We start from the raw sequence: 27,727 nt of genomic DNA on the forward strand, positions 1-27,727 counted from the left end.
ATTTACCTTCTGGAGGAGTTGGGAACTTCTTCAGAAAACATATATACAACCACACCCCCATTCCCACACCAAATCATTTTGTTTGGAATAAACCCTTAAGAGCAAGTTCAGCCATTAACCTCCCACTGCCAACCAAGTCCACAAGAAAACCACATCTCTAAGAGCCACATCCACACATTTTTAAAATCCCTCCAGAGCTGGTGACTCAACCACTGCCATGGGCAGCCTGTGCCAAAGCTGGACAATCCTTCCAGTGAAAAAATAAATTATATCAAATCTAAACCTCCCCTGGTGCAACTTGAGGCTGTTTCCTCTTGTCCTGTCCCTTGGTCCCTGGGAGCAGAACCCGACCCCCACCTGGCTTCCCCCTCCTGTCAGGGAGTTGTGCAGAGCCACAAGATCCCTTCTGAGCCTCCTTTTCTCCAGGCTGAGCTCTTCTCAGCTGCTCCTGATGCTCCAGACCCTTCCCCAGCTTCATGGTTCTTCCCATACTCCCCCCCATCTAAGATTTTTCACAGGAATGGAATAAAAGAAAATTTTAGATGCTGTCTCTGGTGACAGAGGATGGGTTTTAACCAGAAAAATATCCACTCCTGTTTAAGAACATATCCCGCACTAAGGCCAGGCTGGATGTGGCTCTGAGCAACCTGCTCTACTGGAAGGTGTCCCTGCCCCATGGCAGGGCATTGAGACAAGATTATCTTTGAGGTCTCTTCCAACCCAATCCATTCTATGATTCCATGCTGGAGAAGTTTCTCAAAATTCACATTTTTAATTTAACTATTTCACATCTTAAATGAAGGTTTTCATTTCCTCTAAATACCTGTTTGAGGTCATATTCCAGTTAAAGTTCCCTGATAACATTCCTGAATTTAGAATGCCCCTCTGGGATTTTGCACTGGGGTATAAAGTCACACATTTTTTATTTAAAAACAAATAAACTTCTTTGATCAATTATTCTGAGATACAAAAAACACTGGTAATACCATGTTACCTAATAAAAAACATGATGATACATTTGATAAACATTTGATGATACATTTACTCATAAATAAAATAAAGAGTGCTTAAAACTTACCTGAAGATATTGAACCCTTCCATCTCTCAGCCTGATGCTACATGAAGTTGGCACACATTTTCCACAGCAAGAGCCAGGGATTTCCTGCCTTCTGTAGTTCTAGAAGGTGAAGGACATTTTTCTGGGTTCATTTTATTTTAAGCATGCATCCTGTATTTATTTTAAGAATTTTTTTTTTTTTAAATAAGATTCAGTGGACAAAATTACAGCCAGCAAAATGCTTCTAAGTAAAACCAATGGATTCTACACCATGCAACATGGAAAAGCAGTTGGAAGTGCTGAAACTAGAGAGAAAAGGTAAGCATTAGGCAGGGAAAGGGCAGAAAGGAGAAAAGGAGAAAAGAGATAAAGGAAAAGGAGAGCAAGAAAGAAAAGGGGAATAATGGAGCCCCACAAACAGCATTGAAGGGAAAAACAGTGGTAGGAAAAAGAGCATGGAAGAATGAGCAGCACTAAGTGGAGAGGCAGAAAGCTATAGAGTGAATAATGGAATGGAAAAAAATCAAACCAAGCAGAAGGGATCTGAGCTAACACACGAAGTGTCCCACAGTAATGTCCCCAGATGCTCCAGATAAACAACAGCCGCTTATGATGAGATGAACATTTTTAAGAAAACAAGCACCTTCTGGTTCAGTGAAGGCATGCATGTTATCCATATGGTTTTTATAGAAAGAGAATCTGGGGAGGGAGAGTTACTATTAAATCATCGGGGGAAAACATAGTTCATTGTTATTTAGGTGAACTTTCCCTACTAGCAAAAATATAAGCACCTAAGGCAGGTCATAAAATGACCAAAAAAAGACCGTCCTGAGCAGAATATGTGGGAGTTGGCTGCACTTCAGTTGCCAGTGCTTTTTCTTACACAAGAAAAAGCAGGAGAAAGCAGGTGTTCCTGACAGAATTGGTACTCTTAACCCATTTGTACTCTTAAATTTTATCCACTAGCAAGGAATTGCTTTTAATCTGGATATACCATGAAGTCAAAGACTTTGAGACAGGAAAGATCCAGTGAATTGTGTGAATCCCACTGGCCTTAGGGAGATGAAGACATTCTGTATCTTATATGATTTTTTTCCCCTCAAGCTCCACAAATTCATTACAATGGCTAGGAAGGAATATATACTCCTAGACCTGCAACTTCCCTTGGGTAGCTGCATAGCTCCCAAACACAAGTTCACAGTCCTTAATAAGTCCAACTGGAAATAGCACTTTCTTCAGGGTTTTCTGTCTAGTCTGTACTTTTGGGTCACATGGGGAAAAGGAGCTGATTGGGTAATGTGTGGGTGGTGAAAGCAGGAGAGGAATGCTCCCCCCACCCCTTTTTTTTTTAATCATGTTTTGTATTGATTCCTCTACCATTAATTTCTACAGCTGGCTCCTTGCATTAAGCAGCAGGAATGGATGCCGGTGTTTCTTTGTGTGAGAACATACACACGCACATGTCTCTGGCCACAAATTCAATCTGGTGTATCTGTTTGGGTTTTTTTTTTTCATAGATCTGCTAGGTTATATGTTGAGATAGATGCTCAGCACCGAGCTTGGCCATTTGCTTTCCCTTCAGAAGCCTTTGTCTATAATCAAACCTTACAGAAGGGATGATATTAGCGCCTAGAACCACAAAAGGTATTCTAGATTGTTCTTTTTGTCAGAGACTGCATCCATACCACCAAATAAAAGAGATCAAAGCCATTTTGATGGCCTAATGGACAAGTGGAACACTTATGAAATATCTGAGCTGCATTCTCCACATGAAACTGGCTGGCCTTGGGTTGTTCTAACCACTGACCCGTCCCTGGACATCATTTGGAAGTCTCATCATCATTTTTCTACTCACAGTAGGCCAGCTGGGACACTTCTTCAAGAAAAAGAGTTGCAGGAAATAATTTGAGCCTGCAGTCTTGCTCTATTTTTTTATCAGTAGAGATTACTCTCTACAGAAATTTAACTACATTTCCAGTCCTTTCCAGTTCTACTTCAGGATGGGAGATTGGACTCATCAAAATCTCTGCCCCTCTGTGTTCCAAGGACCCTATCAGTGTATGCCCCTCCTGGATATCACCAGGAACCCACATGATCATATTAGAGATGTGGATTTTGGGTGCCAGGGCCACTACTTGCACAGGCCCTGGGTTTGGTTGGGGCCATTGTGCTCCATCCACTATCTAAGGAAAGGATGAAGAGGAAGAGGCATACAAGTTTTTCTTCCTGTGAAACTTAGCTGTTGGTCTGTGCTCTTTGGACACAGGGTGATCAAACTAGCCTGTGCACCTCACTTAGGTCTTCTTCTACTCAATGTATTGGTACTAAGAGAGAAAAGTACAGAACTGAGCAGAGCTTATCAGGCAATCCTGTCACACTATTGGTCAGTAGAGTAAAATGGAAGATATATCCCTCTGGCTTTCTCAGCCGAAGTCATTCCTTGCAGGTGATGGAACCAAAGCAGCAGCAAAGACTTCAAAAACCAGTGGGAACTGATGGGGACAATCACTTCAAATCACCAAAGGCATGGGCTTGGAACCAAACAAATGCTACTGAGCCCAGCTTTTAGACAATTTGGAAAATTGTCATAGGAAAGGCCTGAAGCATGGAGATCTAGCTGAGCTGCCAGTCCCTGGAGGGTCAGGTAACACTGTAGGAAAGAGGACTCAGCAGTTCCTGTTGCAAATTATTTGCCAAACCTCATATTGCTCTAAGGGTAAGTAATCTAAAATAAACAATAAAATGTGCTGTGGATCTGAGTACCATGTAAAGCTATCTTTGCTACACTGAGGATTTAGATCAGATTTGGTGCATATCATCTCCTTCATGGGAAGAACACAGAGCAAGACTTCTCGGAAGAACCTGAAGAAAGGCCAAAGGCCCCAGAGCTGTACCAGACGTAAAGTGGTGTGTGTATCGAAGAACATGACTCTCATCAGACACATTCCAAGCAGACCTCCTCAGGCTGTTCCCACTCACCGCTGGGCAGGCCTGGCAGTTGAGTTTGGTGCACCTCAGGGTGTATTTCCGAGGTGCTGACTGGAAGCAGTCACATGTTGTGCACTGATCCACCATCAGGCGCCTCCCATGCTGAAACATCGGAACCAGTTCGTCAGTTAGTGACCATCTCACCAGCAAAATCCAGATAAAAAAGTGACTTCAGATTAAATCTCTTTCATTAAATCTTGCACTGTAATTCTTTGCTGGAGAAACAAGAAACCCATGCTGCCAGGTTTCCAGAGACCTTAATTTTTTTCATGTCTAATTCCAGAACAAGCAGCATGGCATGAGGCTATTTTTCAAGGAAGCCCTTTAGAAATCCTTAATCTGAGAAATGTCATTGACATTTCTTTGTTGCTTAAATATCTAGCAAGCAAGAAAGGGAAAGTTATGAGGAAGATTTTTTTTCTTCTGACTACGTGGTTGCCAAGAGTTCATTTTTTGAGTGTAATGAATTTATTTGGCAACAAGTTTTTGTTCTAGAGCCATCACAACCCAGAGATTATGGGCAGAAATTGCTTGCTATTTTTTTTTTTTTTTGTAACAATTCTGCTTGGAATCTCTAAAGGCCTAAAAGCTTAAAATTAAGAAAAGACAAATAAAATTTTTAAAAGCAAAATTAGTGATTGAAGAACTCTACTTTGTACATAGTTACAAGCAAATCAGGCTGAGCAAAATTTAAATGCCCTGAGCTCTTCCCCAGCACCTTATTTTCTGGATCCCATCACCTTTTCAAAGCAAGCAAAAATGACATTTAAAATGCAGAGCAAAAAATGCCAAACCATTAGGAAACAAAAGTATGTAGAATCAGTAATTGGTTACCCTACACTGAAAGGAGTTCTGAAGACAAACTCTTTCTTCCTCCCTAGTACAAAGCCCTTCATTTCAACCCCAAAACAACAAACCACAAAGGTTGAAGGGACAAAGCGGGAGCAGCCTACTCAAGATTTGCACAAACTTCTAAAAACTAATAAATAAGGAAAATAAATAAGGTAAATAGTCAATTTTGCTAGATAATGAAAGGTTTGAATTGTGCTTCAGATATTAATGGAATGCCACCGTTGATTTCACTCGGTACTGTCATATCCTCAGATTCCATTTTGAATTATTAAATGCTCATGAAACAAGTGGAGCATAAAACAAGAAGCTGGCCTGACTAACAGTGTAAAAGTAATGCATTTATTAGTAGTTTAGAGCCAATACTGTGAAGTACAAATGTTCTGAGCACAGAACTTTAACTACATTCTTATTCTGTGCCCCAGGACAACAGAGGTGCTCAGGTCTCTATAACCAGTAACAGTAATGACTCTCTCCTGACATCTAGAAAAAAGACCCTCTACATAAAACAAGATGAAAAAGGAAATACCAAGGGGGAGATTCCTGTCTTTTAACAGCTTAGCTTGAGATCTGAACATGGGATTCCTCAGCTTTCCAGGTTTAACCTTTTGTAGTGACTATAATTAATCTGGAGGGTTAAAAAACCTCAACAGAGGCAGGTATGGGGATACACTCAAAATTTTGCTCCTGGAGAGGGAGGGCATGATGGTTTTGCCTGGGGTACAGACAATTTCTTTCCCAGTGGCTGGAATGGGGCCATAGTTTGGATTTGTGCTGCACACAGCATTGATAATACAGATGTTGTTACTGCTGAGCAGAGATTGCACAGAGCCAAAGCCTTTTCTTCTTTTCCTACTGCCGGACTGCTGAAGAGACTGGCGGTGCCTCAGAGGTTGGGAGGAGACACAGCCAGGACAGGTGACCTCAGCTGATACCAGACCTTATGGCATCATGATCAGAATATACAATGGGGAAAAGAAGGAGCACCATTCTGCTTGTCAGGAAAGGCTGAACACCTGCCCAACCATGGCAAGCAGTTAATTAATTCCTTGATTTGCTTGGCTTGCACAGCTTTTACTTTCACCCTCTTTATTCCAACCTTCGAGTTTTCTCACTTTTACCCTTCCCATTCTCTCCTCAATCCTGCTGGTGGGGAGTGAGCGAATGGCTGCTGGCTGGGGTTGCACCACAGCAGATGGACAGCAAATATCTTATGAAAATTCAGATTTCTTGTTTGATCTCAACACTGGAAAGCAGTCAGACACCAGAGTGACAGTTCTAGCGCAGACCACGACATTCTTTATCAAAGAATGCCTCAGCGGCTCTAGGCTTTAACATCATAAAGAAAAGGTCTACAAAGCCACGACTGATGTCACTGATATCCTCATGGATTCTTCTAATAGTTCTAATATTCCAATTAAGTACAAAATTGATAAAGTTGAACTCACATGACAGTCACTCTGAGAGGCAGGAACATAGGGATTTACTAGAGATGTGTTGAAATGAAATCTTCACACACGAGTGCCTTGAGCTTTTGGGGGAAGGTCTTGCCCTGATCCCAAATTTGCTTAGCATGACAGAACCGAACGAAATAATGGATTGATACAGATTTTTCCCTTTATATAACACACCTATCATGTGTAGAAAGGTAGCCTTTCTTGGCTACCTTGGAATGAAATATCAATACCTGCTAACCCAGCACCACCAAAATAACCTGCATAAAGCTCAAATCTGCTCAGATCACCTTCAAAAATGCCACTCAGTAAAAGCCTGAGAAAACAGATGAGGGATACAGATGATCCTTTTGGTAAATACAGCCTCCTGCTTGGAAGCTTGGAGTTAAAACCCACAGCATTGTTAAGAAAAGCAGAGTAGATGCAATACACCAAATTACTGGAATATAATATTGGTAACCAGATACATGATAAAAATGTAAAGGGATTAAGGACAGAGTCAATTACCAGAAATGCAGTAGAAGACTCAAAACTTGGAACTATTCAGGGAAGGAGTTAATGAAGGAAAGTTTTCCCTTGATATAAAATGAAACTTGAAGCCTGTTCTAAAAGGACCCAATATAAAGGGCTTGAAATCCAGGAAGCATAAACTTCTGTGGACACCACATCTTCTTTCCTGACCAGGGCTCTGGAACCAGTTATCAAAGCAGAGAATAGTATAAAACAAAGCTGTAGTGTCACCAGGCGCTCAAAATATTTCAGACATGCAGCTTATTGACTTATAGTAAGTCATTAAAGTTTAAGAAATTTTAGGATTTTTTTTCAATACTGCAGAAGCTGAGACATTTTGAAGTTTACAAAACACAGACACTTCCCATTTTGCCTTCAATGTGACATTTTGTTTCAAAATTTGCTTATGTTTCATTTTAAATTATTTGTAAATATTTTCAAATGCATGAAGAAAGAAAGTACTTTACTTGACTGATCAGGTGAACATTTATTTGGAGGAGAAAAAAAATTAGCTGGTCACACCAGAACAGCACACAACTGGAAACAGCTTTGGTTTGCAATACAGAAATTATATATATGGAATATATAATCCTGTATAAAAGAAGGTGGCGAGAGCTGCTAATTACTGTCCTGCTTGACATTCCCTACTAATATTGTCTTTATAAGATGCCAACTAGTTCTGACAACATACAATAGAGGAAAGAAGTAGAGGGATCAAAGAGAAAGTAGATTATTCCAGAATTTATCACTTTTTAAACCAGTGTTCTGACAAGAAAGCTTTCCTTCTCTGACAAGAATTTTTCCTCTGATTTAATTCTGCAGGGAAGTCATCTCCACACAGAATGATGGATGCTTGATGACATGGCTTTAGCTCTAAAAAACTTATGCCTTTGGATTATAAAAAAAAATATCCAAACCACAAGAAATAGAGGGAGAAAGGTTCTCTCTGACACACCACTAAAATATAAATATAAATGTTGAGTACATTTACTTTTAAATAAATGAAAAAGGAAGGCATATGTTGACAAAGTAGGCATGAGTAGGTTAATGTTAGGTTAAATGACTAAAGAGAACCTGTTTGCTTGGGGGATGGTGAGACTATTTAGAGCTTTTCGACACCAGAGGTACTGCCAGAATATGGATTTAGGGAAACAATGGACAATTGGCAGAGCTCTCCAAAGATAAATTTGGCATAAATGAGATCAGATGCTTAACTCCCATCATTCCCACTATCACGGGATGGGTTAAATATGTCTTAATCTATCCGCAGTTGAGAAAAAATTTCCTTACAGGGCATATCAGCAGGAATCTTGAAAGGGAAAAGAGGTCAAAGAGGGAGGGAGCTCAGCTTTCCTGTTCTTGCTAATAACCAAGGAGGGATACCTCTCCTTCCACACAGGTGGAGGAAGTACCCATCCTTGCTTTAATCTGCCTTATCCTCTAAGCAGAATATGGGAAGGTTTTGCTTTCCCAGAGAGATTAACTCTCGTAGAGAGTTTCCTGTGTGTTTGGTAGTCTGCAAACCATTACAAAACGCAGACTACCACAGTTTAAGCATTCTTTTCAAGCATCCTTCAAGATAAGGAAACTTTGCTGTCCTCATTTTGCAGAGATGCTCATTGTCATATAGGAAGACCCTGGCAGAGTCAGGAGCTGGACACAGACATACTGAGCCCCCTGGCACTGTTTTTACTCCAAGGTCTTCCTTGCAGAGATTCTATCTGGAAAAAAAGCTTCCCTGTATTCTGTGTGTGTATATTCTGACAAGTGTGTGTCTTTCAAAAGCTCATTCATATATTTAAATATCTTGCATTTCAAAAGATAAAAGGAATTTGTGTCTTACCCCAATAACAGTGCCATTCAAAGGACAACCATTCAGGGGCACTGAAAAAGAACAAAGTATTCCACTTAGCATTAACATTATAATGACATTTCCAAGATTTAATCAACCACAGCTATGCTCTTTTGACTCAGTACAGTTCCAGCTTGAAGAAATTTGTATGCAGTTTCACTGTAAAGAGGCATAACTGAGCCCCCTCAGATTATACCTTGAAAGGCAACAAATTGTCAGTATCAACAACTCAATACTACATAAAATTATCTCTGTCTGAGCTCTTTTTGAACAAATACATGGCAGAACATAATAAACTTTCCCCTCCAGTTCAAGCCTCACACTTTCAGAAGATAAACTCCAATTTTCTGCAACTTAGAGAACATATATCCTTTCCTCCTCCTACTGCTCCCACCTCACCCTGTGGCTGCACACACACTTGTCAACTAAAGACCACTGTGTGTCTTCCCAGATTGAGGCCAATTACCCAAATGTTTTGATTTAGATTTTTGAGTCAAGACTACATTAGGAGTTATAGAATCATAGGCTTGGCTTAGAAGGGACTTTAAAAATCATCCAGTCCCAACCCCCTGGAATGAGCAGGGATGCCTTCCACTAGCCCAGGTTGCTCTGAGCCCCATCCACCCTGGCCTTGGACACTTCCAGGGATGGGGCAGCCAAAACTTCTCTGGCAACCTGTGCCAGGGCACCACCACCCTCACAGGGAAGAATTTCATCCTAATATCCAAGCTAAACCTGCTCTCTGTCAGTGTGAAGCCATTCCCCCTTGTCCTGTCACTCCACGCCCTTGCCAACAGTCTCCCTCCATTTTTCCTGTGGGCTCCCTTCAGGCACTGGAAGGCAGAATCCCCCCCGCTCCCCTTTTGCCCATGGGGCTTTGGATGCAGCAGCAGGTGCTTCTGTACTCAGTGTCTGAATTACACAGGAGCCCTTCAAAGTGGGACTATGCTTCCAAAACACACACTTTTAAAATTGTTGTTGAGAACCAGAAAATCACCCCATGAAACAATTCACGCTGGAGTGATCCCATTTGCCATGCCCCAAACCTTACCACATCTGCAAGAAGGACAACAGTCGATCACTTGGTCACAGCGTAGCTCAGTTCCCTCTGGACAGTCAGGCACATCCATTTGGGAGCAAGAAACATTCTTCTGCTGCACAAAAACCTCCTCGTTCATCCGGACACACTCATTGACAATGCAGCGGTTCCAGGGGGATCGCCACTCTGTGCCGACCTGAGGGGAAGTTGAGAGTGGATTAAACACAAGCAGCCCCCGGACAGAGGGATATTTGAGCCCCTGGATAGAGGGAAGGCCACCCCAGCCAGATGCTGGCTTGTCAAAAGCACATTTACTGCATCAGGAACAGTGTCACTCAACAGTTCTCCACAAACCCTTTCCATGACAATCAGTTTATAGAGCACGCTGAATTTGTAGAGAATAGGAATTAGAGGAGTATAATTCAAAAGGGACAGGTCAAATAACATGTGAAGAAGGAAAAGCACTCCTAACTGGAGTTAAATATGCATTTATTCCCTGGTGACTGGCCGCACTGCGCTGCAGCTGAGCAGCCCCTTTTTCTGCGGCAATTTGCTGGAAATCTGCTCTGCTAAGCCCAAAGGAGGCTTTAGCAATAGGCTCTGGACCTGAAACACTTGCAAATGTAGAAAAGACAAGATCCTATTGATAGTTCTCATATTATCATCACCCACAGACCAGACAAAGCAGGAGCTTCAAGTGCTGTTTGTGGGAAAAGGCAGGGAACAGCAGCCAGGAGGAAGATGCTGCCACAGTTCAGTGCTGGGAGAAGCTCTCACTGCTTTGTAGCTTAATTCCTTCACTGATACAACTCTGAATACACTTTAAGAAGCAAAACTCAAGATTAGATCCCCAACTGCAATCAAATATCTTTGCTCAGAAAGTTTGGAAACACATTCTTCTAGTGGGTTAAATGCTTAATTCTTCACTAATGACAGAAGAGTTACAAGAGGACATAGCAAGGAAAAGACTGCAGAGTATCATTATTAATGTGTTAGGACAAAAAAACCAAAAAAAACAGTGAGAGACAGTGGGACACAAAAATAGGCCTTCTGAAGGCTTGTTTGATGAAGCAGAGAACTATAGGGATCCACATTAAGAAATCTTCATGGTAAAACAAGGAAAAAGGCAGGTTGCAAAACAGCACTTTAACAAGGTTCTTTTTTTAAGACAGCAGCAGATTGCAATACAAATTAACTGGGATAATTTAAACAAACAGCTGACAGCCAGGGGGCATTATACCCAATAAACATTCTTTCAAGCTACCATGGCTGAAATTAGTGATTGTACACAAAATATCTAGCCCAGAAAAGGGTGGGGAGGATTCGCATGTGGGAACTGACTGGGTAGGTCACAGAATACCCAAAACATTGTCTCTCAGTGCAGCTTGATGTGTAGAAGAAAAAGCTGATATCATCTTCATCTCCTTCCATGGAACACAAAATAATTCCAGGGGGGCTTTTGCGACGAAGGAGAGTGTCCATCCCACTGGCGCCTCACCTCATGCAAAGGAGGATCTTCATCACCCCGAGGCCAAAAGTGCAGCTCCTCACAGGCAGTTTTCTGACATCTCCCACAGCACTCCCCTTCTGGCACAATGTACTTGTAGCCCTGGAGGAGGAAAGAAAAGGACTTCCTTATCCAGGAAGAGTAGGGAAACAAGAACATCAATCCCAGGATTTTCTTTTAGAACCGATGTCTAATGTTAGCAAACTTTTATGAAAAGGAGAATTTGAAAAAGGACAGATCTAATTATGAGGGGGGGGTTAAATATTTTTTAACCTTTTTTATATATATATATAAGTATTTTACAAAGGCAAATTAAAGGTAAAAATTGCTCTTGTGGCATCTTGGAGGTTAACCAGCATTCACAACTGCCCTTCCCACTCTAGAAAATTCAAGGTTAGGATTCAGTCTGAGCACATTCAGACATCTGTGTTTAAGCAGAGGGAGGATGCAGGTTTCTCAGAAATGTAATCCAGGGACTGGTTTTGACTGATCTTTTCATAGAATCATTTATGTTAAAAAAACCCTTTAAGACCAACCAGCACTTTAAGACCAACCACCAACCATTAATCCAGAACTGTCAAGTCCAACACAGTTTAAGACAACAGTTTACCTGCAAAAGGCATTTAAAAAAAATTCTACAAAGATGACAAAATGAAACTACTATGCAACACTAGAGATAACGTATCTCATCAAAGTCTAACACCTACTTATGGAAAACTAAATAAGCAGCATGAAAATTTAACAGTAGGCCCTCTGTTACTAAAGAAAAATCTTATAAATCCAGCAAAAAAAAATAGGTCAAAAAACCCCCCAACCCCACAGAAACAGCAGGAATCCCAATTCTCACTTTTAATACATATTAATCTCCAAAAGCAAGCAGCCAAATACTGAAACAATGAAATACCTAAGTGCAATAAAGCAAAAAGCTTTAATCTAATTAGAAATAAAATATTCTGTATGTAATAGACAGGCAGTCTCCAAGGGGCAAAACATAACTCTGATCTCAGCATAGAGTTCAAGGAAAGATTTTCTGTCACATAGTATTGTTCACGTGAAAATTGCCTGTAAAAAATAAGCATAATTTTATTTTGGTCAAACTGAATTATTGAGGGATTCCCAACTGCTCCCTACCTTCATGCACCATCCCTGATTTGCAATATGAAGCACATTATCAAACCTTGATAAGCAATGGACTTTTATAAGGAAGTTTATTTCATATAACATCATAATATGTGATGCCAGACCTTGACCCAGCTTTGTGAGAAAAGTTGTACTGTTGAGCATTTGCTTTTACATTACTTTTATCTGCTAAATACATGTCTGAAGCATCTGAAGTATCAGATGCCACTTCCTGCATGGCAAACTTAAGAGAAGTAAAATCCAGGAGCTAGTACATGTTATGGGGTTTTTAGGGTTTTTTTGTTGTTGGTTTTTTTTTTTTTTATTTTTATGTAGCAAGATTAAAAAAACTCCAAGCTGTTTTCACAGAAATCAGATGACACTGTCAAAAATGATACTGCACAACTTTAACACCTGGCAATGAAATTAATAACCAGGAGCAGCAGAGAGTCTTGAATATCATCCTAGTACTGATTCATGATTGAAGTATGTATTTGATATCAATAAAACTTTTAATGTCATCTAATCTGAACTGAAAAATAATTTTAAGGTCAATTCAAACTGGATGACAGCACTGCTGATGTCCTTGATGTGTATCCACTGAATCAGGAGTAAGCAAAGGAAAAAAAAATCTGAGCTATCCAGGTAGTCTAACAGTTACAGATTTGGTTGTATAGCCTTGATAACCATTAAAGAAGCTGAAGCAATTACAAATTCCCATAAAAAACTGGCATAGTTTCCACCAAGTCTTTTTATTTGTTTTTAACCATATTTTTTTGATGCTGCAATGTCAAGGAATTGTAGCTCTACATTAATGAGATTTTATTGGAATAACAAACTATTGATAAATTATTGCTATGAGCTGAAACACAGCCAGACACTTTAGACCTAATATTTCATTAAAATTGCTATAATATAGAAAACTGAAACTGAAGGGATTGTATTGCAACAGGTAAAATCTGCCACATCTATTCTCATGGTTTTTCCTGCATTTGGCATCCTCAAACTTAGTCACCAAACTCTGCACTTGCTTTGTTGGCTTTTTCCTAATGGCTATGGGGTTTTTGGTTGGTCCTAGAGAATGATGCAGTATTTAAGATCGGTAAGGATCACCGAGTCCTGCTCCTGGCCCTCCATAGGACACCCCAACAATCCCACCATGTCCCAACACTTCTTGAGCTCTTCCAGGCTTTGGGCCCTAACCATTCCCTGGGGAACTGTGCCAGTGCCTGACCAGCCTCTGGGAGAAGAACCTTTTCCTAATATCTGGTTTAAATCACAATCCTCTACCAACTCTTTGTACCAATTACCTGTCTATTCCTGTTTGACCATCTAAGTCAATGTAACAAAGTGGCTCACACTTCCTTTGCAGGCTCCCAAAAGCAAACCACAGGGTTTTATAGGATGTTGCAGATGTCGAAAGACAATAAAGGTTCCAGCATGAGGTGTCAATAGGCAGAGTTTAGCAACAGACTGAACTGAAATGGGAACTTCAGAAAGTGAACTTGAGCTAGAACAGACATCTGCAACTGAACTTCAGACATCATGAACACTTATTGTGCAAGTGGTGTAAGTGACAGACACTTCAGGATACAGGTTTTTCTTTTATCAAAATAAAAATGTAAAGTAAAATAAAAAGTAAAATAAATTTGTCACTGATTTTTTTGGCAGCAGGATGCAATCCTAAAACAATTACCCTAAAATAAAGTCAATAATGCCAGACTCATGCTCTTAGGTTCTGCTCCCAAGATAATGCATTGATACAACACTCATTTTTCTAATTTTCTCTGGTTACTCTCTAAACAAGGAGGCTTAAAAGGGACCATTGCAGGTCCCCACCAGGGCTCTGCTGGGTAATGGATTGGTTTATGTGTTACTTACCCGAGAGCAGAACATGTCACATTCTTTGTCATGACATTCTGTCATCTGAAGTCCTGTAACATCATCCCTCAGACTGCTGCAAGAGCATTCCCTGCATCCATCTTCCCAGGTTGTCCCAACAGGATAGACTATATTGTTGTGCACGCACACCTATTAAATGCAATAATTCATATATAAAAGAGCACACTGCTGCTGTCAGGGCACACTGCTGGTTCCAAAAGGCTGCATTTTAAGGTGTGAAACCAATCATAAATTCTATGGAGTATTTTTAATCCCTTAGAAATGCTAGAGGTCTTAAAATTGTGGTCAGCCTCTTGAGGAAAGAAAAAATAAGTACAAGGCTACTGTTTTACAGAAAATAAATTGGAGAGTTTTATCTGCAGTCAGTGGAATTGTCCAGGGTCTCAGTTTCCCAGTAAGTATAATGTGACAATATTTAGGGATAAAAAACAGTAAGTCTTCTAGAAGGAGCCTTGGAGACAAAACTTCTTCCACCTAAACCATCTGATTTGAAGAGATCCTACTTGGAGCTAAAAGCTTTCACCCTCTTGTTTCATCTGGCCACCACAGCTACCCCTAAAAAGCAGAGTCATCCCTTATATTGAACTTCCTATTAATAAATTTGCAGCTTGGTATTAAAGAGAGAATATTTATTTTTATAGCTAGAGCAAGTAAGTCTCAGATACATAAAATGAATTATGCAAGGGCATGAACTACTTAGAAATGGACAATAAAAGGTAGATGTCCTGTGCTGCAAGACAAGGTAACCCTATGCTCAGGTTTAATGAAAAAGTTACATTGTCCCCCTGCAACCTCTTACCTAAGCAACTTTATCTTAAAGGTTAACATATTATAACAACTTAATAAAAGGTTGGCCAAATAAGAAAAATATACCCTGGTGAAGCTTTTGCAGAATAATATTTTGTCAAAAACTAAAAACTGGTGATATAGTTCTTAAAAGACACAACACCTTCTCAGACAGAGTCAAAGGTAATCAATGAGCACAAGGAATTTTAGGTCTAAGGTGTACCAACTATGTCAACAAATTTAGTATGGGATTGGAAGAATATATAGTACTGGCAGTTGTCCCAAAGTATGTATATGTGCTATCTGCAAATAAAAATCACCTCTGAAATTCCTGATGTTGGAGTAACCTTTAAGTTTCAAATGATTTTTAATATTATTTCAAAGTTACAAAAAATTGACTGGTTTTGTCAAAATAAATTACTGTAATAAAAGCAACAGTGTGAAGTAATAGTGTGTTTCTTTCAGGCACTTGTAAATTAAAAATGCCCTGGCATCACTTTCCAGCAGTCTCATTGGGGGTTTATTCATATCTAGCTGGCTGCCTGCTTGCTCTGGTGCTGCTGCTCCATGTGGAAAAGACACTCTCATCGATGGAAAAGACATTTCACTTCCATTACCTGGTCTGGAATACAGGTGGTTGATACACAGCCGCAGTCATTGGTGAGAGACTGGGAGCGATACCCCAGAGGGCAGCTCACTGTGGAATTCCTACAGCTGCAGGTACACTCATATTTGTCACAGCACTTGGTCTTGACAACGGTCAGCATCCGGTGCGATGGGCAGGAAAGGCTTGGGGTGGAGCTGCACATTTCCCTGTTGCAGGCTGACAGGAAAAGGTGAGCACCATGTCAAGCTCATGGATTTTCAGAGTGCTGCCAGTGAACAGGACAGTTCTCTGGCAGCAAGGCATTAATCACCACCTCAAACTGTTATAAACACGTTTAAAGCCTGAGGAGTAACGCAGATATAAAAGGCTCTGATTTGGGAACTCAGAAAATTTCTGCCCTGCCAAAAAAATTCTTGTCTCATACACAAATAAGAAGACTTATAAAATAAGCATCAGGGTCAGAGAACACATGTCCAAGAGTAAAGTGTACTCCAAGTGCCAGCAAAATACTTCTGCCAAGTCTGGGAAATCATTACACATCCATTGGTACCAAAATTAAACCTTTCAGGGGCGGGGGTGGGGGGAATAATGCCTAAAGGAAGTTATCAGTGTTGCTCAAATGCAGTGTTCCAGTGTCACTCTCTGCTAGGAAAAATGATCTTACCACACGTGTAATTTGGTCTGCATTCTCCAGGGTTGGTTAGGGCAAGCTGCAGGCCAAACTCACAGACAGGGGCAGGAGGCAAATCACAGGAAACCAGGTCACACACTAAGAGCAGAAATTCAGAGAGTGGTTAAAACCATGCCTACTTAGTCCTCAAGAAAACACACATACACATGCACATCCCATTAAACTCACACTCAATTGCTGTCTTAAAATATGAAGTACATCTGAGTTCAACAGGTCAGAGTTTGTTTTCAAAATAGCTCAGAGAAGTGTTCAAGCTCTGGTTATGCGGATTAAGGTTCTAATGTTCTATTTAATGGGAAATATAGATGATACAAAAATAAATGCTTGAGATAAAAACCATTTTAATGTCATTTAGACAAAAAAAATTGTTCCATTCCCTTCCTCATCTACTGCAGAAAGGGAGACAAAGTTGAAAGAGAATGGAGACTCATATCCTTAGAAGCTGTTTGGTTTTCCACGTGGAAAACCAAATGATGACTGTACAACAATTCAGTGGTATCAAAAATGCAGCACTGAATTAAATAATTTTTTTTTAAAGGGACTGTATACCTTAGAAATATCTGGTAAAAGTACAGACCAAGAAGATTTCAAGAGTGTACAAGAACTTACCACATTCGTACTCAGGGCAGCACTGGCCAGGGCCCCTGCGCAGGCGAGCAACTTCACATGGACCACACTGGACAGCTGGAGAAAACATCCATAAAACAAGTTTGGATAAAAACTAGGAAGCCAGCAAGCAAAGCATCAATCCAAGTCCAGTCACAAAACTAAATTTGAATAATATTAATTAATAATATTGAATTTACATTGGACAGTCGGGCAGGGCTGGACTGTGCAGTTTATCCTCTTGTTATCAAGACACATGCAGATCTTGCAGGGCTCATTCTCGGGAATCCATGTTTCCATGTGCTGAAGGAAAAAACCCCAACAGAGTGTTACATAGAAATTCCATGCTCTGATAAGATGGGATGGAAGGATGGGAGTGGGTGAGGATGAGTAACATTAACCTGGAAAATCAGAAGATTTATGAAGATTTATCTGTGAAGGGTTGGTTGCTCTGTTAACAGTAAAAAAAGTATGGGGACACATAATTCTGCAATGACTGTCATGTGCCAATTTAGCAAAAGATGTAAAGAATGCATGGATGGGATGAGGAATTACCATTGTTTTAAGCATCAAAAATGCTCAGGGACAAATGCAATTGCAGGCTATTGTGAGTAACAGTGGACTGGTCCTACTACATACCATGATTGCATGTTCAGTGGTAATAAGGGAAACAGCATTATTTTGGGAAATACAGAGAAGTGTCTGCTTTCCCTAATTAGTTAAATGGAGAAGAATTTCCTATGCACATAAAAATATGCACTATTTATTTCTCTAAATAGAATTTAGAGAAAGAATTTCTCTAATTTAGGGAAAATTAGAAGAATTTCCCTAATTCTTCAACACAGAGAAATAAATAGTGCATATTTTTATATTAAGACTATTTGGAGTGTTATCACTTGACTTTGCAGTGGACTGAATACTGGAAAAGCACTATATCACCTCTAACACCAAAATCATCACTGTGGTGACTACCTGGGGGTAATGAGCACATTCAGAAACCACCAGTAAAGAGAATAATTTTTCAATCACTGCTCCTTCCCATGAGATTGGAAATCATTGATATTAAAGCTTCAGTCAAAGTTACCCACACAGAGCTATGCACATTTAACACCCATGTGAACAGGGAGGTAAGAGTGGAAAGATGCATTATCAGACATTTTAATTTGCACAACCAGTTCAGGTTCTGGGTGAGAACATGTAGAGTACGTCAGGATGCCACAAAAAAAAAATGCTGTCATCTGGAAAACTCTGGAGCATGGTTTAAAACTAACACTCTACTGAGCCCATTAGAGATAGGAAAGGAGGAAAAAAAAAAAAAAAAAGGACAAATCTAAGCATACTGCACCTATACTCAGAGATAGTTACAAGTTTTAAACCACGCTGTTTGAGTGTTGGGACTAAAATCCCATAAGCCCAAACACAATCGAGGGTAGAAAAGAACAGAGGAATGAACACCAGAAGAAAAGAAGGAATTTAAGGAAATCCTGACCCAAGTGCCTATTATATTGCTCACAAGGCTAAGCCTGCAATGATGGAGGCAAAACGGTACATGAGCTGATCCTCCCCAGAAATCTCATTAAGGATCAAAAGTCCATAAAACACTGCAATTAAAGTCCCTTCTCCTTCAAATCCTACAACAAAAACGTGGATTGAAGAGGACTGGCTGATGTATGTGCAAACTCTAAGAGCTGAGTAGTTGGGAGAGAAGAGGAACCACCCCTGCTACTTGGAACAGGAGACACACCCACTGTGTGATGCTGGAATCAACAGCGTCTTTCACTGACCCCATGGAAAAGCATCCACACCTTTTCTCAATCCCATACTGCCACAGAGAGGGCTGCCTTAACTAAGCAAAGTGGATTTTCAGTAAAACCAAAATTATTAATTTCATTGAAGGAATAATTCTCCTCAAAAAAAGAAAAAAAGAAAAAAAAAAAAATATATATATACAAACTACCACTTGACAAAAGGTTGGCTTGATCTCACCACTCCCCACCAACCACTGGAAATATTTCATACACAAATTGGAAAGGACCCATAAGGATCATCAAGTCCAGCTCCTGGCCCTGCACAGACACCCCAACAATCTCACCCTGTGCCTCAGAGCATTGTCCAAATGCTCCTGGAGCTCTGGCAGCCTAGGGGCTGTGACCATTCCCTGGAGAGCCTGTTCAGTGCCTGACACACTTTGGGGGAAGAACCTTTTCTGATACCCAGCCTAAACATCCTCTGGCACAGCTCCAGCCATTCCCTGTGTCCTGTTCCCGGTCACACAGAGAAGAGTTTGATGCCTGTCTCTCCACTGCCCCTCATAAGGATTTCAGTGACCTTTACAAAGACAATACAAGACATTTTAAGTAAAGGATTTATGATTAAATTGTCATTACTCAGCAAAGTCTGCTGAATGGAGATGTTTATCTTGGTAAATATTCACTTATGCCATCACTCTTCCTCTCTCTCCTCTAGGCATCGCCCCCCACATGGAATTGTCATGCCTTTCCAGGTCTGTACAGTCCCATCTGTGATCTTTATATTCAGTCCCAGCTAATTTCACACTAGGGGAGCTAAATGGGGCTGACAGCCAGCAGATTAGGAGGAACTGAGCTAGAAAATAAAAGTATCCAAAGGGAAAACAGATTTACTTTCAAAGCTGTGAACTCCAACAACTGCCAGAGGTTGCTGTGCACATAATTAGTTACCTGGTGGTGTGTGCCATCCTCACTGACACACTGAGTGCAGACTTCTTCACTAACACAGCTGTCACCAAAAATCACCTTTCCCTCTGGGCAGAAGCAGCCTTCCATGGGATAATCCTTGCAGACACTGACTTTGGTATTATTCTCACAGCTCTTCACACAGGCTGTGTGGCAGTGGTTGTACATCAGATCTGGGGCACATTTCAATGCTGAGCAAGACAGAGAAGAAAACACCACCTTTATTTAAGAGATCTAAAGTAATGAAAATCAATCTTTCCTATCTAGCTTTCCTCAGAATTCTTTCAATTTTAGAAAGCCATCACCCAAAGAATGGATCTGATCCCTTGCAGCACAAAGCAGCAAACCATATTTTCAGGCCACATGAATCAGCAGCAACATATGGCTCACCAACACACTGGTTTGGGTGACTGATCATCTGTCAAATTTTGTTTCCAATACTGGGCCACAGACAAGAATTTAGAACCGTATCCATATGGTAACAATGCATGGTTAAGAGATGGCCAAGACAGAGTAGAGAGAGTAAAGCATTGAAGATAGTTTTCTCTTTTTTTTTTTTTTTAAATTGATACACTGCAGTGTTCCCACACAACTAAAGAAAGCTAGCGAACAGAACATTTTGGTACTTCAAAACTGAACCTGCTGGATTTCTGCACCTTTTAACTGAATTGTCTTATTAACAGAATTAATTGAATCAAGTAAAATTGTATAGTCCTGTAAGCCAACAAAGTTTTTACTTATGTGTTCACAACCCTGAGGATATTGTCTCTAAAAGCAAACACAAAATTAGGGCTACAGCTATTCAAAAAACCTATGGACACAGCTTCCATACTGTGTATTCCCTTAAGCCTATTTTTCTTTACAGCTTCAATTAGAAAAAATGTTTATTTCCCAGCCTGTGACTGCTATGAGGTTTATAAAACTTTCTTTCAGTCCCCTGACAAAAAACACTGAGAGAAAACCTGAGCTCCCAAACAAACAAACAAGAAAACATCAGCTAAACTGTCTATACATACTCTTCTAGCAGTGGTGACAGAAAAAAAAGTCTTTAGCATTAACCCTTTCCATGTTAAAGCAAATTATTTCATATAATCATAAAATGCCTTGGTCTGGACCTAAAGACCATCTTGTTCCAACCCTCTGCCATAAGCAGGGACCCCTTCCACTATCCCAGCTTGCTCAGAGCCTGGCCTGAAAACACTGCCAGGGATGGGGCAGCCACAGCTTCTCTGGGCAGCCTGTGTCAGGGCCTTTCCACCCTCATAGGGAAGAATTTCTTCTGGATATCCAGCCTTGTTGTGGTGTGAAGCTATATCCCGTCTCTCAGTTGTGCCAGCTTCTTCCTTCCCCTCCCCCTGACCCCTTGCCTTCTTCCTAAGTGCTGTCTGTCAAGTTCCACATCCCAGTAAGGACGTCGTGTGATTGGTAGAAGTTCAAAAGATGCTTCTCAGACCTGAGGTCATTGGCCTGTCCAGGTGTCATTGTCCCCTGAGACCCTCCCCCTCCCACCTGGTTGGTGGCTCACCTATCCTCTCCCTCCCCCCTCTCTGTGAGCTTAAAAAGCACTGGAACCATGTGGTTGGTATTCTGTTGGAGCTGTTACCGAGATTCAGAACTCTGTCACCCTGGATTTAACCCTCCGGCGGAATCCACTCTCTTCACCATCGCCTGAACTTTTTCCACTAGAGGTAAACTGAGTTTCTACTTTGCTTGGACTCATTTTGAGTGCCTAACTGCCAGCCAGCCAAAGGTGTCTCTTGAGGTGAAACATCCGCAGCTGCTACCTTTTGAGCACTAGGGCTGGACAAGCCCAGGCACGCTCCACCTGGCAATACTGGGATTTTTATTCCAATGCAACCTAAACCTGCTCTCTGTCAGTGTGAAGCCATTCCCCCTTGGTCCTGTCACTCCAGGCCCTTGTCAAGAGTCCCTCTGCATCTTTCCTGTTGGCTCCCTACAAGCACTACAAGGCCACAAGGAGGTCACCCTGAAGCTTTCTTTTTCAGGCTGAATATACCTGAATTCCAGAGAGTATATTCACTCACCCACAAAGAACAATCAGGAAGGATTTGTACTGCTTGGAATGTCCCAAAATGGAATTACAAAACCTGAAGTTAAATTCTACAAGAATGATAGGGATTCAGTGGACTGGGAGGAGGGAAGCAAGGTAATCCAGAACTGTGTTACTATTATTAAATATATAGTGGTAGCAGAATTATTAAGCTGTAGTGTCTATTTAGTCATTAATGCAACTTGGATACATCAAATGTTGACAATTTAAATTTTTGTCAGTTGCACACAGGCATTAGCTGGAAGAAGGACAATGATGATATTGTTAGGACACTTAGGACTTTCATACAATTAGTGTTAAAATGAGCAACTCTTTGTCTATCCTTGTACAGGCCATGTAACCAGATAGGAATTTGGAAACTGCACAGAGTTATTAAGGCAGTCTGCTGACATCCAGCTTTGGACATTACAGTTTGCAATGTCTGGCTGAGGCACTGAACTTGGAAAATGGCTGGCAATGTTCCCCCTCTGCTTTCTTAGACTATACTCCAAACAGACTGTGTTCAGTAACCTATGATCTTGGAAAGATATTTCAAACATTAAGTGGAGGCTTAGGCCCAAATTCGCACTGACATTCCTGACTTCCTATCCCATCATTCCTCCAGTCTGAGTTCAAAATATGAAAAAAAGCATTTGTTTTACACTTTTTCTTGTATCATGCCTTTAGGATACTGGTACTCCAGTTCTGAAATGAAAAGTATCCAGGGAAAGAAGGCAAAGCAACAATAAACAGCTCAACTAGAGAGGCAGAAGGTGAGAAAAACAACTGGGACATCAAGACACTCTGTGAGGAGGTATATGGGAAAGAAAATTCCTACACACATCCACATCTAAAGCACTTGACTAAATCAGACGTGCTGAGGGTCTATCTGAATGTCTGCAACCATCACTGCAGAAGGGTTAACAGGAGAAGGTGGAGAATAAGTCACCTCAAGAGTTATTTACTTGTACTTAATGACACCTTGCATTTTTGGCAGATCTTTAGGTATGCCTCCTAACAGGAATGAAAAAAAAAAAAAAGAAAAGAAAGCAGAACTACTCGTCTATGAGAATTTAGGAGAGAACATATACAAAGTCTGAGTTTGGCTCTAGCATGAGTGTCTTGTTTGCCTTGGTTGAGTTCTGGTAATGTGCAATACTCACATCCTGCTACACAGCACAAACTTTTCACCACCAAAACACAAGCAAAACCTAGGCAGGAGAACCAGATTTGTAAAGCAAATTACAGCTGGTTCAGTCAGCCTAGCTGGCATGTCCTGGCAAGAAATGACACCACAAACATAGGCTATTTCCCCAATTTTCCCTGTAGCAGAAACTTAAAATCACACTGACTCTTCCACCACATTCTCAAAAGTTTCAGCTTTGATGGAAATGGAAGGATTTGGGGGAACTGTTACAAAGAAAAGTCTTATTTTGTGCCAGGTGTGACAGTGACAGGCTGGGAAGCAGTTCCACTAGTCCAAATTACGAATTTCTCTGTCCACATCAGACTGTCCAAAGTCTGTATCAAAGCAATGATATCTGCTGCTAAAAGAGCCTAGCAGACTCTCAACCCAAACCTGGTGCCACAAAGGTTTGGTGGCTGCAGAGCCTGGCACTGTCACATAGCTGTGGTCATCTGTTCACAGTTTATTTCCCCCTAGCCTGGAATTTAATCAGTTAGCAGTTTACCAAGAAACACTTCTTTCATAACATTCAGCATAGTGGGTGATCAATCAGTTACAAGATCTGCAATACCACTTGTACAATAAACTTGATCTGGAACATTCAAAAAAATTAATATTACGCTGATGAGACCTCCCAAAGCAGGGCAATTTCTGTATCAGTTTTAGCACAGACTCTTAATAAAACTCTTACGGCAAAGGTCAGGCGTTCTCCAGTCTACACAGATGCCATACTCCCTGCAGATGTGAGCGTAGGAAGTGATCATCTCACAGGCCTCCTCCTCGTAGCAGCTGTTCTCCATGCAGGCCTCGTAGAAGATGTTGGGGGTGATGATCCTGTGGCACTCCGCAAAATGGTCCGAGAGCAGCAGGTGGCAGTGGCCGGGTGCGCGCTTGGAGCACCTGTCCTCCCTCCGGCTGTCACAGACCTTGCCCAGCTCTGCCACCGTCCAGTCCTGGATAAACACGCTGCTGTCAGCAGTGGCAGAGCCGTTGCGCAGCATGAAGTCATTGACGTGGTTCTGGTCACACAGCCCTAGCAGGGTGAGTAAGGGGAAAAGAAAAATCTCTGAATAATCAGCACTAAAATAAACCTAGAAAAAAACAGGGATGGGGTGGATGACGCTGGTTGGGGTGGCTCGAGGAATTAATGATATTCCTTATAGCTGTTGTCAATAGAGGCCTAAACACCCTGGGTCTTTTTTCTCATTTCCTCACTAAAGGAGGTACAGGTGGGACACCATAGAATTAACTCACCCAGGCAGCAGCTGCCCTCTCAAATTTCTCACCTTCACTGCAAGCACTGGTCAGATTTCTCACAGAAGTAAATTTGTAAGAATCTAAAACTAAACCCATATTAAAAAAAAAAGCCCAAATCTCCTTGAAAAGATAACTTGAAGCAAGAAAAAACAGAAAGCTGTCTCTGCTGTTCTTTCTAAGGTATTACTGGGCATCAGTGAGCTGTTTCGTTGGGGATGAGAGCAGAAAAACTTACACAGATATCCAGTATTCTCCCAAAAGTGTGGGACCAGTTCACCCAGAGAATTTACAGATTTGGAGATTCACAAATTGCAATAAATAAACAGAAGTTCAAACCCAAATAGGAAGCTGTTAAAAGTACTAACTTTCAAACTTACCACAAAGCCCTTTTGTTCCTGAAGAAAAGCTCTTTGAATTAAGTCTAAAAATAAATTCATTGTTTCTTGGAGTAAATGTGAGATTATGTCCGAGAAGAGAGAACTTTATTTCATGCATTATTTCTCCATAGGCAGTGATTTCAAACAAGCTGCTGGAATAGGGGATAAGAACCCTTTCACCATTAACAGTCACCTGTTTAAAAAAAAAAATAGGTGAGGTCATCACATCAGTTCTAGCAAGCAGTTACAAATCAACCCAGTTTTACAGCTGAAGCACATTTTGACTTGACAGATTCCAAGATCCAACTGAATCTGGACATAAGAAACAATTTTGCCAGCTGAAGGTTTCTATTGAGTCTAAAAACATACAGAAATACTTGACCTTCATCCTGTTTATTACATGAACAACTCTTCCAACATTTTCCTATATAAGTGCACTCTGAGCACCACATGTTTACAGACTAACAGCCTCATACTACAAGGTTCACATGATGTCTCAGTGGAAATCAAGGCTGTCCAGCACCATGCAGAACTTGGTGTAGGTGTTTTGGTCCACTGTGTTTTGCTGCATGACTCAGAAGAGATCGTTTTGACAAGTTGGCCAACACCTGTATGTCTGAGCAGCCAGAGGCTGAAAAATGAGTTGAGTGTGAATACTCTCTGCCTATGAAACAGAAGTAATGCATACTAAGCCAACCTTTCTTCTAATGCTGAGGTCCAGTTGCCCGCAAGGTGAGGAGCAACTCCCTAGACTTTCAGCTGGCCAGTCAGGCGCAGCTCTGTGAGAGACAGAGCGCTCTCCCATGGACCAAACATAGCATGAGGGACCAAAAGAGGGGAATCAGAGTGCAGTATGTCCTGTCTGTAATCCTGCCTTCTGGCAGAAGTGTCAGGGACACATTTCCAGATCCCATGTTTTTGACATTGGCACACCAGCACGACAGGGAGAACAAGAGGGGAAACATGTCTGGCTCATTAAGCAAACACTGATTGTATCATTAAATGGAGAAGAGATGTTAAAAATAGGCTGAAACTGAATCAAGAGATGAAATTTATCCCCATAACCTGAATTCTGCAGCATGAGCAGACAATACACGGATGAATTCATGGTGTTTGCTTACTGCCATGTTACTGAAGAGCTGCACTGCCACACCATGATGCTTCACTTCAATGGAGTCCATGCAGTTCATCCTGGGTGCTACTTTGCAGGGCCCTTCATGGAGCAGGACTTCAACATTGTGGTGCAAGTCTTGAAATAAGGTGTAGGAGCAGTTGCCAGTCAGCTTAAAATTCAGCCCATCAAAAGTGACAATATGTTGAGATGAACTTCCTATACAGACACCTGAAAATAAACAACAACAACAACCAAAAAAAGAGTAAAAACATTTTAAATTTTACTGTTTCTTCACAACTGTTGTGGGCATGGGGAACCAACTAATTGGGAAAGAGAGGAAGGTAATGAATTGCAAATGCTGGAAACATTGACAAGAAACTTTACTTCATCACACATGGAGGTTTTTTGCAATATCTTTGTCTGGGAACAATAAGTATTATAAAAGATTTGGATAAACTTGTAAAAAATCCTCTTGCCTAAAACTTACTCACGTTCAAGATGATTTAGTAATAGATTTTATGTAAAAATTAACAGGGAAAATCCCTTTACTGTTTGTAGAAAGACTGTAACACACTGTTCAACCTTTGCATTGCATGATGTTATGTACAGTGTTATATTTGATTCCAAATAACACTATTTCACCCTTAGCAGGCATGTCACAAGTTGATACCCAGGGACTTTGTTTTTCGGACAGGAAACAGGAAAACTGCAGAGAAATAATATGCACAGGATAAACCTAAGGCCAGCTGATAGCTCAGTGTCCTGATCATTCGGTTATAAACACTTTCTTGTCTCCAAAAACTGGAAAACAAGGAAGATTATAATCCCAGAAGAACCAAAACAAAACCTGATGCTTCTGGCTCATATATTTTCAAATCTCTTACTTAAAGCATAATAAGGAAAATAAAATCAATTCCAGAAAACATGTAAGGGGGAAAATTACCATGGTTAATATTTCAGTACTTTGCCTCTAGCTGAGAATAATCTTTTTCCTAGTCAATGACTTTCAAATTTAATTTCCTAGGAAAAACAGTGTGGGAGGGAGGGAGGCCCTTGGAGCACTGTAGCATCTTGAGATATTTTACCATAAATGCTTATAAAGTTCATATACAAATAATAATGAAACATGATAGCAATAAAACCACATTTCTCAATCTTTACTTATTCATGAAGATTAAAAAAAAAAATAAGATACTGGGAATTCTTTTAAATTTCTCACATTTTTCTGTAGCACAAAATGCACTAATGTGATCTATTTCAAAGTAGTATAAGAGCACACAACAGCCATGAATCACATTGCAAATCATGCTGCCGTAAAATTGGTAACTAGTTCAGCAAGCAAGCACCTTTACAGTGTGACTGCTGAACTATCCTGAGAACTCAGACGACCTAAGAACAATTTTTCAAGGACTTCCTCTTTGCAGAAGCATTTGTCACATCATCCACACTGGTAAGCCGTGGCTGGAAATCGTGTTTTAGCTCTCCAAATGAGTGAACCATGAGTCAATTTTGCAGCATTTTCATGGGTGCCTAACCAGCCTCCTTCCATAACAACAGAGGTGCTGCCTCTCACTGAGCTCCTACTCAGCATATCCTCGGCTATGCCCATCTCTGCTTTTCTGATTGCTGAGAGTTTTGTTTCACATAGCATCAGAATCAACTTTTTCAGCTGCTACAGATCTTGCTTTAGTTGGCACAGAATCACCATGGTTGCACTGAGCAGTCATTAAAAGAGGACTTGACCCATAGGGGTTTTTAATCAGCTTGGGAAAGGGGGGGGGGGGGGGCGGGGGGAGACGCGTTGCTCCCTCCTTCTGCAACGTGAAAGCTACCTATTTTTCCCTCACAAGTTTTGGAGTACCATGGCTCATTAAATTCATAAAGAGACAAACAGTTCTTAGTTCATCTTGAGTGACCTATAGGGCTTTTCCAGACAATCAGTTAACAGTATGAAAGGTTATTTTCATTTACTCTTTTCAGAAGATTTTTTTATGAAGGTATGTCTTGCATGCCAAAAGTAATGCCCTCATGTTGCTAGCTATGTGTTTAGGATCAAGAAATT

General features: G+C 40.8%; 1 protein-coding gene across 3 annotated transcripts in view; it reads right to left on the minus strand.

The window, feature by feature from the left end:
* VWF (von Willebrand factor) overlaps window positions 1-27,727 on the minus strand; it is a 118,773-nt gene that overhangs the window by 6,742 nt on the left and 84,304 nt on the right. For 2 of the 3 annotated variants that reach the window (XM_059846173.1, XM_059846175.1), the window contains 14 exons: window positions 25,673-25,893; window positions 24,552-24,744; window positions 23,609-23,950; window positions 19,667-19,872; window positions 17,168-17,270; window positions 16,971-17,045; window positions 16,335-16,439; window positions 15,681-15,886; window positions 14,257-14,406; window positions 11,248-11,358; window positions 9,762-9,945; window positions 8,702-8,742; window positions 4,037-4,147; window positions 1,079-1,177 (listed from right to left, as the gene is read on the minus strand). In XM_059846173.1, coding sequence (XP_059702156.1) covers window positions 1,079-1,177; window positions 4,037-4,147; window positions 8,702-8,742; window positions 9,762-9,945; window positions 11,248-11,358; window positions 14,257-14,406; window positions 15,681-15,886; window positions 16,335-16,439; window positions 16,971-17,045; window positions 17,168-17,270; window positions 19,667-19,872; window positions 23,609-23,950; window positions 24,552-24,744; window positions 25,673-25,893 — 2,147 coding nt within the window. The remainder of the gene's footprint in view (window positions 1-1,078; window positions 1,178-4,036; window positions 4,148-8,701; window positions 8,743-9,761; window positions 9,946-11,247; window positions 11,359-14,256; window positions 14,407-15,680; window positions 15,887-16,334; window positions 16,440-16,970; window positions 17,046-17,167; window positions 17,271-19,666; window positions 19,873-23,608; window positions 23,951-24,551; window positions 24,745-25,672; window positions 25,894-27,727) is intronic. The other variant, XM_059846174.1, reaches the window with a different exon arrangement.

The sequence above is a fragment of the Haemorhous mexicanus genome, chromosome 5, assembly GCF_027477595.1.
Source record: "Haemorhous mexicanus isolate bHaeMex1 chromosome 5, bHaeMex1.pri, whole genome shotgun sequence".
NCBI classification, from domain to species: Eukaryota; Metazoa; Chordata; class Aves; order Passeriformes; family Fringillidae; genus Haemorhous; species Haemorhous mexicanus.